Here is a 14403-nt window from a genome sequence, read left to right as displayed (position 1 = left end):
TTCTACCAGAACATACACCACTTTTGTTTGTGGCTTCAGGTTGACTCTTACCTCAGATCATTTTCTCTTAGCATCCTCTACATGTGTTTAACTTTGAGATTATTGTTCCACATTTTGTTTTTCCCCGTTATGTTCTTCCCCCTTCACTACATCAAAACCTTGAGGGCTGGGTGGAGAGGGAGAGAAAGAACCACAATATTGTGGGAAAAATATGGGGTGCATACGGGCTGACCTGCATTTGTATCGTGGCTCCATCGCTTTCTAATTCTGTTGTCTTTGGAAGGCTACATGGCCTGCCTGAGCCTCAGTCTCCTCAATTGTCACATGAGAATAATGTCCACCATTATTTTAACACCAGGGTGGGTTAAAATACTATATGTAAAGTGTCTAGGACATAGGAGATGGTCAATAAACAGGAGTGATATTGTTATTAAGGTGCTTTGCCTTCTACTTTTTTGAACCCTTCACAGAACCTTTCATATGGTCGGGGCAGGGTTGATAAAAATCTACTAACATAAGTGAATTAAAGATGAAAAGTTAAGTATATGAACTATATTTAAAAATATGTATCCCTAACTAACAACAAAAACATAGATCAAATGGGACTTTCCTGGTGGCACAGTGGTTAAGACTCTGTGCTCCCAGGGCAGCGGGCCCGGGTCTGATCCCTGGTCAGGGAACTAGATCCCACATGCATGCCACAACTAAGAGTTCACAAGCCACAACTAAGGAGCTGGAAAGCCACAACTAAAGAGCTGGCGGGACGCAATTAAGTAGCCTGCCTGCCGCAACTAAGACCCAGCACAACCAAATGAAGAAATAAATAAGTAAATATTAAAAAAAACATAGATAAAGTTAATATGGAAACATGTCATTAAGTATTAAACTTAAATGATGAGTATTTGGGTGTTGTTATTCTTTCCACACTTCTCCACACTTATGCAATATATTTTTGTGATAAAAAGTCAAAGAGTAAAAGAAAGAAATATACATTCATATATATACACTTTCGGGAGAAGGAGGCTGCTGCATTATTAATTTTGATTAAGCTTAGAAAGTACACAAATGCTTGACATCAATTTTCATGCCTTGTATGCCTAAACTATTTAATAATAAATGAAAAATAGTTAAAAACCATCGTCTATCACATTCATAAAGTTAATGATAAAAATGACACAAACCAATATGAAAAAATATTGAATATCATAAATCTGATTAAAACTAAAACGAAAATAAATATACACCCTCAGATGTAAGCTGTGTAAAACTTGATGCTACAGGGCGAGGCACACCACTTAATACAGGACCATCTCCTGGATTAGCCGCCAGGGGCTGCTCAAGAGTAGCGTTCCCGGGAACCAAGCAGCAAAAGATAAAAGTCTTTCAACTTGACCCTGAGAAGTGAGAGTCCCTGAGAGTCACACTTATTAGTACAGCCCCACCCCCAGAGGTCTGGGACCACGGATTTCAGCAGAGCTGTCTGGCCTGTGGTGAGGACCGTGCCTTGTTGGGGGGAATAGAGCTGCCTGGAACGAGCACAAGCGTGAGGTGGGTGTTGGCACCTAAATGTGGCATCTCAGCATCCCTGGACGCTGGGCTCAGGCTGTACCACAGCTGACAACTTTCACAGCCGCGCTGCCAGGAGCTGTGAAGCAGGGGGCAGAAATGAAAGACCCCTATCCAGGCTCCTAATTCCTTTTTCTAGTGACTTTCCCATACTTAATAGCATCAGCACATTCTGGAAAAAATATATAGCAGCAGCAGCTGAATAGCTGGACTAGGAGATTATTTCTATTCTTAAAGTACACCCCAAGCCATATCCTTTATATATATATATAATGAAATAAGAGGGGTTTGGTCTGTGTTTTAGCTTTACATTCCTCACATATGTCTTATTCATCCCGCTGGAGAGTAAAATATTTGTCACATTTTCCTTGTCCTCAAAAAGAATGTTCTATTGAATATTTGTTCAAAGTACCTTCGCCCATTAATTCACTCCATTCTCACAATAACCTTGTAAAGAGTTATTATCAAACCTATTTGAAACTGAGGAAACTGCGAGTCAAAGACGACTGGTCAGAGGTGATTCTGCAGCGGGAAGCCGAGGGGAGCAAGGATGTATTCCCGTTGGTGATGATGTCAAGACTCAAAGCGGGGCCGCAACTCGCTCAAGGTCTCATGCAAGATGCAGGTGGGACCGGCTCCTTGCTGGCACGGCCCCCGCTCTCCACTACGCCTGCTCTGCAGACGAATATGCTACAGCGTAGAAAAGATACAGGTGTAGAGTTCCAGCAGCGTCTTCTAAGCAGAAGAGCAGAGATACTGCTTTTTCAGGCTGGCTCTGGAGGTCACGCCCTGCACAGCTGGCATGCTGGGCTGTGACCAATGCCCCATATATAATAATAATAATAATAATAATAATAATAATAATAATAATAATAATGCATTGGCTTCCCCCAAGAGGGACACGGGTCATGAGAGCGTCTCAGGATCATGAGCCCTTGTAGTAGGGGCTCCATCATCAGAATTCCCAGGTTGCCTGGCCTCCACTTCCCCAGGTGCTCCACTCTGGTCACACCCCCTGGTCTAGTCCGGCATTCCTGGCAAACTCTCAAATCAAGCATCTTAAACCATGTAGAACACATGCCAGCCTGAGTGGAAGCCACTTACGTTCAACTACAGACTTGAAAAATGTCCATTTTTTTCTTCTGAGGTTTCTCTGGAGAAAGAGTTGAGATCAGAAGGACGGAAAAAAGAACTCATTGTGTGGGAGGTGAAATGCCATGGTCATTGGGGAGGCCTGTCTGGAGTTGCTGGTTGTGATTTACTGAAAAGAAAATGAAATTCATGCCCACCATCCATCTTGCTGAAATGTCATGCCGAGTGCGGCTCCAGCCGGTAGGGGGGTCTGATGGAGATGGCTACAAATCACCTGCCCTTTAGGGTCTCTGCTTGAAGAGCCATGTGTATGCTGCAGAGAAATAAAACTCGTGGTCCATGGGCCAACAGGAATTTTCCTGGGGCCTAGAAATGCATCACTACAGGGAACCGACCCTTATTCAACACAGGAACTCTCTTCTCTGCCATGATGCCATAAATGGTGTCCAAAAGTTCCAACTTGAAAACACAGCGCATGTTACCAATGTGTTAATTCGATGTCTGCTGGCGTATCTATCCACACGAAACCCTTATCAAGGATTTGCTCTGAAACTGGATGACGCATGGAAGGCGCAATCCCAGAGCGGGCAGAGTTACAAAGTAAATGTTATCACTGAACTGCAATGCACAACGCTGCTTTCCTCTCTTTATTAAAGACTTCACAATCAGTGGAAAATACACAACCAGCTGAAGAACGGAAAACACGTCACTCTTTGTCTAATAAGAAAAATGCTCAATATTTACCATGGCAAGTCTGGCCCCTTTGGCACCTCAAAAATGTGTTTGTAACTTTAATTCTTACAGGGGTGAGAATGCAGCAACTGCAGCTCTTTCAGGCTGACCCCAATGGTACTAGACCGGAAGGGAAGACATAAAATTCAAATTGGCCATTTACTGCTGGTGTTAACATTTTGATCAGTGAAGAGGCAGAAACTATTGATAAAGCTGAAACCTGTTTGTCTTGTCTTTCATCACAACAATAACTTAGTAATTAGCTCTTTGGGCCAAAAGCTTTAAGCATAAAAGGAAACAACAACAGAACAGGACAGCTCAGGCTTCTACATTGTAGGGCAAGAGAGGTTGCAGGCTATCATCAAAGGTCAGAGAGCCCTCCACACTTCATGGTACAGATAATAAAGAAAACCAGTGGACGTGGTGCTGGTTAATATTCTACTGATTTTCTTCTTTAAATTAGTTAGAGATTTAGTTAGTTCATTTTCTTAGTTGGGGGGCATTTATATAGCATTCTTACTTTCATTTACAGATCCCGGAAGGTCCATACATGAAACGAATGCCTTACGGGTTACTGATGTGCTAACTTGTAATGTTTAAACCTCAAAGGTAAATGTTCAGGTTCCCCCCCAAACAGGCCTTGGCCACCTCAGGGTGGAGCACGAACGCACAAAGTCAGACAGACCCGCGCTCCCACCACCGCCCTTTCACATTCACAGGCAGGAAAGTCAAACTACACCATGGCTGGTAACAGACTCGGAGTCCGGGTGGCCCAGGAGCCTCTGGACACTCAGGCTGAGGAAACCAAGCCTCTCTGCATTGTCAGAAGAACCGAGGGCGCAGGGAGGACGCCCCTACCCCATGCTGCCCCACGCGCATTGTGAGCGTGGCCCCGAGAAGAGGCCCCAGCCCGGCACCTGCCAGGTCCCCTCGACAGCCAAAGTGGCGCCGCTCTGGCTCCCTCTGTACTGAAAGGTGTAGACATTTCAGACCCTGGCCGTCTCGGGGCTAAAATGCAAACAAGCACAAGCTCCATTCTCTTCCAGGACCTCACCTTCAAAACGTTCATTTATACCCTTTCCCTTCTTTTTTACATAATTTTCCCTTTTGCAGTGCAGGTTATGAATCCTTCTTCCCAGACTAATGTCTTCCACGCTCAAGTCTAAACTTGGCACCCAAAACATTACACGATGCTGGCGGAGATGTCGTGTGACCTGCAAATCAAACTGGTCCCTAACCCCAAACTCGAACTGAAACACACACGCAAACAACCATCACCACCGCCGTCCTCCCCGCAAACCGAAAGCCCTTCAACATTCACCGGGTGTGGACTCACCTTCCCAAAGAAGAGCTGAGTGGACACGGCGAGCGCCTCGAAGCCCCGGACGGCCCGTCTCAGCTCCGCCTGCACGAGGCCCAGCTGCCGCGTCTGCTGGTCGCACCTCTCCTTCAGCCGCTGCACCAGCTGCCGCTCGGCCTCTCGGGCCTGCAGGTCCGGCTTGGGGGAGACCCCGTTGCGGGGGGCCGTGGGCCTCTGCTTGGGGTATCCTAGAAAGAAAAACAGTCACCTGTGAGAAAACATTCAGCCCGAATGTGACAACCGCTCCTTATGACGGAAGGAGTCCATCAGGTAGCTGAGAAGGAACTGCCCATCATTTGTCATTTTAGGTGTTAAAAATGAAAAACAGGGACTTTAAATATTGCTCTGCTGATGTGGTCTGAAGTGCAAGGTTTCATGCTTGGAAAAAAAGAGTAACAGACAAAATGGCCCAATTCCTTCTAGCTGCCTGCATTTCTTCTAGGTCTGCTTAGAGAGATTGGAGCAGTTGTGGTTTTTGTGTTTGTTTTTGTTTTCTTCAAGGGGATTCCTCTTTGAAAATGTCTAATGGGAAATCGATCAGTCAATCCAGGTCGAAGTCAGAGTTAACACCTAGCAACTCTTTCACCAGGCATCGGGGAGTAATGCCTACAAGCCCTTCCCTCCCCTCGACCCTTTCTTTAATGTCAGGTTCAAGTCACATGTCTGATGACCTCTGCTGCAGGGATTTCTGACTTTAAATTCCTACAGCACGCATGCCCTCCATGTGAGCATTCACACCACCTCCGCGGCTGAAGGTCCAGTCCCAGCCACCATAACCTCTCACCTTCTAACGGGAGCCCTGCTTTTTCTCATCTTTCACTGCACAGCAGCCAGAATGATCTTTATAAACAGAAAAGAGCCCACGGCCTGCGTGGACCCCTCCCTCCACTCCTTACGCTCCGTTGCAGTAAGAAGAAAGTGCTCGTTCCTTACATGGCCCACAAAGCCTCTGAGATCTGGTTCCTGCTGGGCAAAATGTTAGGGGTGTGTGTTGAGGAGGTGCACAGAGGAAAGAACCAGAAATTCCGCCTGGGGTTGGGGAGGCTTTAAGGAGATTATTAGGCTGAAGCATTAAGGTGTAAAGGCCCAGGAAAGAGCTCAGAGACAAGCACTGCATCACGGTCCCAGACCCTCGGGTAAGCAAGAGTCTTCCTTGGATCGGCTGTCCTAGCATGAGGCTCAGAGAGACCTGACACCCACAGACAGCCCCTGCGGTGGCCAGTGGACTTATGTTCCCTAGAATATTCTTTCCTTGGCTCCAACAGATCACGTCCTAGAGGACATGACAGGGACACTGACCACACAATCATGAATAAACTTTAGTGTTTCCACCGTTCTTTCGTCTCCCCGCTCTGCCTCCAAAACATCAGGGAGTAACATACAGAACAAATCAGAAAGCAGTGGCCTCTTCAGTACCTGATACCTTGAGTCGCAGCAGAGTCACGGGCCTGAGAACACATAATGGCCTCATCTTTTAAGGGGAAAAGATGGTTAATTGATCTAAATACTTCTGATTGTTAATTTAATGGTAACCATGCTACTTTTAATCAAATCTTCCTCCTTCTAAGAAATCATCAGAGGGCTTCCCTGGTGGCGCAGTGGTTAGGAGTCTGCCTGCCAATGCAGGGGACACGGGTTCGAGTCCTGGTCCGGGAAGATCCCACATGCTGCGGAGCAACTAAGTCTGTGCGCCACAACTACTGAGCCTGCGCTCTAGAGCCCACGAGCCACAACTACTGAAGCCCGCGTGCTGCAACTACTGAAGCCCGTGTGCCTAGAGCCCGTGCTCCGCAACAAGAGAAGCCACCGCAATGAGAAGCCCGCACACCGCAACGAAGAGTAGACCCGCTCACCACAACTAGAGAAAGCCTGCGCGCAGCAACGAGGACCCATCGCAGCCAAAAATTAATTAATTAATCAATCAATCAATTAATTATTAAAAAAAGGAATTCATCAGAGACTGGAATGCGACCTCACATATGACATATCTTCAACTAGTATGGCTTAATGGAATAGTAGAATGTGAAATTATTGCTTCTTTAAACTGTCTTGATGGCATAAGAGTATACAACATTCCAGAAGGCAAATCAATCTTAATATATACTTAATCCCAACATTCTCAATACTGAAAACAAAAGAAAAATAACTACTGACAAAATGTGAGAAATTTTACTGCCTGCATTAAATTCTAAGACACAGTCTAAGACCCAAGGCAGATTTTCTTCAGGATTACCGTTTGCCATTTTATTGCTGCGGCTGGTGATTTTTTAAAACACTCCAGTGTTTTCTAATGTGTTGAGGTACCAGGTGCCTGACACCATTACAATACAAGGCACTTCTTTTAGAAATCTAAAGAAATAATAAAACATACTTCCAGCTCAGTCAATTAAAGCTAATTGCAATCTATAGCATATAGAGTTAACTCTGAACTTGTGGATATTAGTAAATGCTCATGTTGTCCTGTGTTTTTGGCTGTCAGATTTATCCTCTGTTATTATTATTATTACCATCATCATCATTATTTTTAGGTTAGCAATTATATTGTAAACAGCCGATATGAAAGGATTTGGTGAAATCCTATTCTTGGTGTTTACTTTGATATTGGTGTTGTTATTAAAGTGGTTTTATTCACACACTCAATATTCAAGGGTTCTACTGAACACCGGTATACTCAGTCCACATTTCTAGCCCTGGGGCCACCAAACCGACGTTCTGAGCCAGGACATTGGCTCCCCTGAGAACATCAGCTTTTGGTATGAACGTATCAAGCAAATGTTTAGCCGTACTGTGACACCAAACCACCTGATGAAACCAGTCCTTACGTGGGACTCCAGGTTGGCTGCGCTTCACAGCACAGACCAACACTCAGGCCTCAGTGCTAAGACTATTGGAAGGAAACGTGGAGAAACAAGGTTGCATGTGAAGTCCTCTATTGCTTTTAGTTGAAAAGGGTACTGCCATCTTTTTAAATATTGGGTTGGCCAAAAAGTTCATTTGGATTTTTCTGTAAGATGTTACAGAAAAACCCAAACGAACTTTTTGGCCAACCCAATATATCAAATATAACTCTGCCTATGACTAATAATCATTTGACTGTCAGCAGCATAGCTCTGATCCTCACTAAAAACAGCATTCTTTTCTTGTGCTGTGGATTTTGTCAAATATGTCTACAGTTATTCCCTGAAGTATCGTTCTGTCACTCACTTTCCTGTCTGCCCATATGTCAGACCATCCCCAGGATGGTATGGAAGGATGGCCTCATAGCCTCACCCACCGTCCTGGGGACAGAGAGCTTATGTTGAAAGAAGATGAATGACACACAGCCAGCTTCACCTGGTTCATTAAAAATTAAAAAGGATTTTGCTTCCTTCTGCTGTCTTTTCTTAAAAGCCAGCACATGATGAAGCTTAAATACAAACCTGCTTAGGAAGTAAAGGGTAAATGGGAACACGGGACAGAAAAGTTCTGAGCCAGTGATCACAGGGAGCTCAGGGAGCACATGGTCGGCACTGGAACGAATGTGATGATGGTGACCCACTTCTGACCTCTTACACCCAAACTTCTCCGGAAAAGCCACCATACACGCTTCAAATGAGGGCCATGCCACATCCCCTGAGGACATTTCCATGCACTGGAAGATTTTATTACCTCCTTCCCTGTTCTTTGCGGTATTTATATTGCTTCTGGGGAGGTCAAAGGTTCAAAGCAGGCAGACATGCCACTGACCTCTGTCTGCAGCCAGGTAGAGTCAAGTTACGTGTGTTTAGTCTCTTTCCAAAAAAAAAATCAAAACTCTGGTTGCTTAAAATATTCTGATTTCCATCCAGTTAAACTAGGAAATTGAGATAGCCTCATCCACCAGAGGGCAGACAGCAGAAGCAAGAAGAACTACAATCCTGCAGCCTGTGGAATGAAAACCACATTCACAGAAAGATAGACAAGATGAAAAGACAGAGGACTATGTACCAGATGAAGGAACAAGATAAAATCCCAGAAAAACAACTAAATGAAGTGGAGATAGGCAACTTTCCAGAAAAAGAATTCAGAATTGTGATAGTGAAGATGACTCAGGACCTCGGAAAAAGAACGGAGGCAAAGATTGAGAAGATGCAAGAAATGTTTAACAGAGACCTAGAAGAATTAAAGAAAAAATAGGCAGAGATGAACAATACAATAACTGAAATGAAAAACACACTAGAAGGAATCAATAGCAGAATAACTAAGGCAGAAGAATGGATAAGTGACTCGGAAGAGAGAATGATGGAATTCACTGCCACAGGAACAAAATAAAGGAAAAAAAATGAAAAGAAATGAAGACAGCCTAAGAGACCTCTGGACAACATTAAACGCAACAACATTTGCATTATAGGGGTCCCAGAAGGAAAAGAGAGAGAGAAAGGACCCGAGAAAATATTTGAAGAGATTATAGTCGAAAACTTCCCTAACACAGGAAAGGAAATAGCCACCTAAGTCCAGAAGCGCAGAGAGTCCCAGGCAGGATAAACCCAAGCAGAAACACACCGAGACACACAGTAATCAAACTGACAAAAATTAAAGACAAAGAAAAATTATTAAAAGCAACAAGGGAAAAACGAAAAATAACATACAAGGGAACTCTCATACAGTTAACAGCTGATTTCTCAGTAGAAACTCTACAAGTCAGAAGGGAGTGGCACGATATATTTAAACTGCTGAAAGGGAAGAACCTACAACCAAGATTACTCTACCCGGCAAGGATCTCATTCAGATTCGACGGAGAAATCAAAAGCTTTACAGACAGGCAAAAGCTAAGAGGATTCAGCACCACCAAACCAGCTTTACAACAAATGCTAAAGGAACTTCTCTAAGTGGGAAACACAAGAGAAGAAAAGGACCTACAAAAACAAACACAAAACAATTAAGAAAATGGTAATAGGAACATACATATCAATAATCACCTTAAATGTGAATGGATTAAATGCACCAACCAGAAGACACAGGCTCGCTGAATGGATACAAAAACAAGACCCGTATATATGCTGTCTACAAGAGACCGACTTCAAACCTAGGGACACATACAGACTGAAAGTGAGGGGATGGAAAAAGATATTCCATGCAAATGGAAATCAAAAGAAACCTGTAGTAGCAATACTTATATCAGATAAGATCGAGTTTAAAATAAAGAATGTTACAAGAGACAAGGAAGGACACTACATAATGATCAAGGGATCAATCCAAGAAGAAGATATAACAATTATAAATATATATGCACCCAACACACGAGTACCTCAATAAATAAGGCAAATGCTAACAGTGATAAAAGAGGAAATCGACAGTAAGACAATAATAGTGGGGTACTTTAACACCTCACTTACACCAATGGACAGATCATCCAGACAGAAAATTAATAAGGAAACACTAGCTTTAATGACACCTTAGATCAAATAGATTTAATTGATATTTATAGGACATTCCATCCGAAAACAGCTGATTACACTTTCTTCTCAAGTGCACACGTAACATTCTCCAGGATAGATCACATCTTGGGTCACAAATCAAGTCTCGGTAAATTTAAGAAAATTGAAATCATATCAAGCATCTTTTCCGACCACAACACTATGAGATTAGAAATGAATTACAGGGAAAAAAAACGTAAAAAACACAAACACGTGGAGGCTAAACAATACATTACTAAATAACCAAGAGATCACTGAAGAAATCAAAGAGGAAATCAAAAATTACCTAGAGACAAATGACAATGAAAACACAACGATCCAAAACTTATGGGATGCAGCAAAAGCAGTTCTAAGAGGGAAGTTTATAGCAATACAATCCTACCTCAAGAAACAAGAAAAATCTCAAATAAACAATCTAACCTTACACCTAAAGGAAGTAGAGAAAGAAGAGCAAACAAAACCCAAAGTTAGTAGAAGGAAAGAAATCATAAAGATCAAATTAGAAATAAATGAAATAGAAACAAAGAAAACAATAGCAAAGATCAATAAAACTAAAAGCTGGTTCTTTGAGAAGACTGATAAACCTTTTGCCAAACTCATCAAGAAAAAGAGGGAGAGGACTCAAATCAATATAATTAGAAATGAAAAAGGAGAAGTTACAATGGACACCACAGAAATACAAAGCATCATAAGAGACTACTACAAGCAACACTATGCCAATAAAATGGACAACCTGGAAGAAATGGACAAATTCTTAGAAAGGTATAACCTTCCAAGACTGAACCAGGAAGAAATAGAAAACATGAACAAACCAATCACAAGTAATCTGTGATTAAAAATCTTCCAACAAACAAAAGTCCAGGGCCAGATGGCTTCACAAGTGAATTCTATCAAACATTTAGAGAAGAGCTAACACCCATCCTTCTCAAACTCTTCCAAAAAATTGCAGAGGAAGGAAAACTCCCAAACTCATTCTACAAGATCACTATCACCCTGATTTCAAAACCAGAAAGAGGTACTACAAAAAAAATAAAGTTACATACAAATATCACTGATGAATAATATAGATGCAAAAATCCTCAACAAAATACTAGCAAACAGAATCCAACAACACATTAAAAGGGTCATACACCATGATCAAGTGGGATTTATCCCTGGGATGCAAGGATTCTTCAATATATGCAAATCAATCAATGTGATACACCATATTAACAAATTGAAGGATAAAAACCATATGATCATCTCAATAGATGCAGAAAAAGCTTTTGACAAAATTCAATACCCATTTATGATAAAAACTCTCCAGAAAGTGGACATAGAGGGAAACTACCTCAACATAATAAAGGCCATATACGAACGACAAACCCATAGCAAACATCATTCTCAATGGTGAAAAACTGAAAGCACTCTAAGATCAGGAACAAGACAAGGATGCCCACTGTCACCACTATTATTCGACATAGTTTTGGAAGTTCTTCTCTAGTTCTAGAGAAGAAAAAGAAATAAAAGGAATGCAAATTGGAAAAGAAGAAGTAAAACTGTCACTGTTTGCAGATGACATGATACTATACATAGAGAATCCTAAAGATGCCACCAGAAAACTACTAGAGCTAATCAATGAATTTGGTAAAGTTGCAGGATACAAAATTAATGCACAGAAACTCTTGCATTCCTATACACTAACAACAAAAGATCAGAAAGAGAAATTAAGGAAACAATCTCATTCACCATTGCAACAAAAAGAATAACAAACCTAGGAATAAACCTACCTAAGGAGATAAAAGACCTGTACTCAGAAAACTATAAGACACTAATGAAAGGAAACAAAGATGACACAAACAGATGGAGAGATATACCATGTTCTTTGATTGGAAGAATCAATATTGTGAAAATGACTATACTACCCAAAGCAATCTACAGATACAATGCAATCCCTATCAAATTACCAATGGCATTTTTTATAAAACTAGAACAAAAAATCTTAAAATTTGTATGGAGACACAAAAGACCCTGAATAGCCAAAGCAGTCTTGAGGGAAAGAAACGGAGCTGGAGGAATCAGACTCCCTGACTTCAGACTATACTACAAAGCTACAGTAATCAAGACAATATGGTACTGGCACAAAAACAGAAATATAGATCAATGGAAAAGGACAGAAAGCCCAGAGATAAACCCACGTCTAATCTATGGTCACCTAATCTATGACAAAGGAGGCAAGGATACAATAGAGAAAAGACAGCCTCTTCAGTAAGTGGTGCTGGGAAAACTAGACAGCTACATGTAAAAGAATGAAATTAGAACACTCCCTAACACCAAACACAAAAATAAACTCAAAATGGATTAAAGACCTAAATGTAACACCGGACACTATAAAACTCTTAGAGGAAAACATAGGAAGAACACTCTTTGACATAAGTCACAGCAAGATCTTCTTTGACCCATCTCCTAGAGTAATGGATATAAAAACAAAAATAAACAAATGGGACCTAATGAAACTTAAAAGCTTTTGCACAGCAAAGGAAACTATAAACAAGATGAAAAGACAACCCTCAGAATGGGAGAAAATATTTGCAAACAAATCAACAGACAAAGGATTAATCTCCAAAATATATAAACAGTTCATGCAGCTCAATATTAAAAAAACAAACAACCTAATCCAAAAATGGGCAGAAGACCTAAACAGACATTTCTCCAAAGAAGACATACAGATGTCCAAGAGGCACATGAAAAGCTGCTCAACATCACTAATTATTAGAGAAATGCAAGTCAAAACTACAATGAGGTATCACCTCACACCAGTTAGAATGGGCATCATCAGAAAATCTACAAACAACAAATGCTGGAGAGGGTGTGGAGAAAAGGGAAGCCTCTTGCCCTGTTGGTGGGAATGTAAACTGATACAGCCACTACGGAGAACAGTATGGAGGTTCCTTAAAATACTAAAAATAGAATTACCATATGACCCAGCAATCCCGCTACTGGGCATATACCCAGAGAAAACCATAATTCAAAAAGACACATGCACCCCAATGTTCACTGCAGCACTATTTACAGTAGCCAGGTCATGGAAGCAACCTAAATGCCCATCGACAGACAAATGGATAAAGAAGTTGTGGTACATATATACAATGGAATATTACTCAGCCATAAAAAGGAACGAAATTGGGTCATTTGTAGAGACGTGGATGGACCTAGAGACTGTCATACAAAGTGAAGTAAGTCAGAAAGAGAAAAACAAATATCGAATATTAACACATATATTTGGAATCTAGAAAAATGGTACAGATGAACCGGTTTGCAAGGCAGAAATACAGACACAGATGTAGAGAACAAACGTATGGACACCAAGGAGTGAAGTGAGGGGTGGGCTGGTGGGATGAATTGGAAAATTGGGATTGATATATAAACACTAATATGTATAAAATAGATAACTAAGAAGAACCTGTTTTTTAAAAAAATAAATAAAATTCAAAAAACAAACAAAACAACAACAACAAAAATACAAACACAGACCTTCAAAATGGGGCTTAGTGATGGTTTGGGAGTCGTTAAATGAAATGAAAGAGTAAAAGTACTAGTTTTTTACTCTCTGACGCTTGTAAACTTCCCAACTGTTAATGAGGCTTATCCCCAATGCAAGTGCTCAATGTGAAATATATGAACAGAAATACCTAGACCAGTGTCTTGCGGTGACCTTCAGACAGAGACAATTTCACATGTGCACTTCATGTCAGGTGTTTTGTGGGGACCAAAATATCTGACGACTTTTACCGAGCACCTGCTCTGTGAATGACACATGCACGGCCCAGTGAACATGCAAAGGAACGAGGTCCTGCCCTTGCCGGTAGGCAAGCAAGTGTCAGGAGGGGCCCGGCCGCGTCTGGGTTTCTGGTATTCTGATTCCTCGCCGGGGCTCTCACCACTCAAGCGCACTGCTGATCCACTCTGCAACATCTCTGACAGATCTCACGGGTTTGGGGGCATACCCTAAATCTAGAACATTCTCCCATTATCTCAGTCTTGCCCCAATCACATCCTACTGGTTGCATTACTCTGATTAGGCGCAGAGAGAATCTATGATGGTCCCAGTGACAGCTGACGACCCAGAGGAAAGAGCGAGTAACCTTATATTCTTACAAAGGTGAATGCAAACAGTTTGCGTGCAAAGGCTGAGCGCCAGCAAGAACACGACCCTTCAAAATGGAAAGAGAACATTAA

The 14403-nt window shown here is 41.9% G+C and overlaps 1 protein-coding gene across 7 annotated transcripts in view; it reads right to left on the bottom strand.

Moving 5' to 3' along the window:
• Window positions 1-14403, bottom strand: part of MTUS2 (microtubule associated scaffold protein 2) — a 489522-nt gene that overhangs the window by 105073 nt on the left and 370046 nt on the right. For all 7 annotated transcript variants that reach the window (XM_036831699.1, XM_036831696.1, XM_036831703.1 and 4 more), the window contains one exon: window positions 4727-4938. In XM_036831699.1, coding sequence (XP_036687594.1) covers window positions 4727-4938 — 212 coding nt within the window. The remainder of the gene's footprint in view (window positions 1-4726; window positions 4939-14403) is intronic.

Source organism: Balaenoptera musculus, chromosome 18 (genome assembly GCF_009873245.2).
Source record: "Balaenoptera musculus isolate JJ_BM4_2016_0621 chromosome 18, mBalMus1.pri.v3, whole genome shotgun sequence".
In the NCBI taxonomy this organism is placed as follows: domain Eukaryota; kingdom Metazoa; phylum Chordata; class Mammalia; order Artiodactyla; family Balaenopteridae; genus Balaenoptera; species Balaenoptera musculus.
This window is presented reverse-complemented; position numbering and strand designations above follow the sequence as displayed.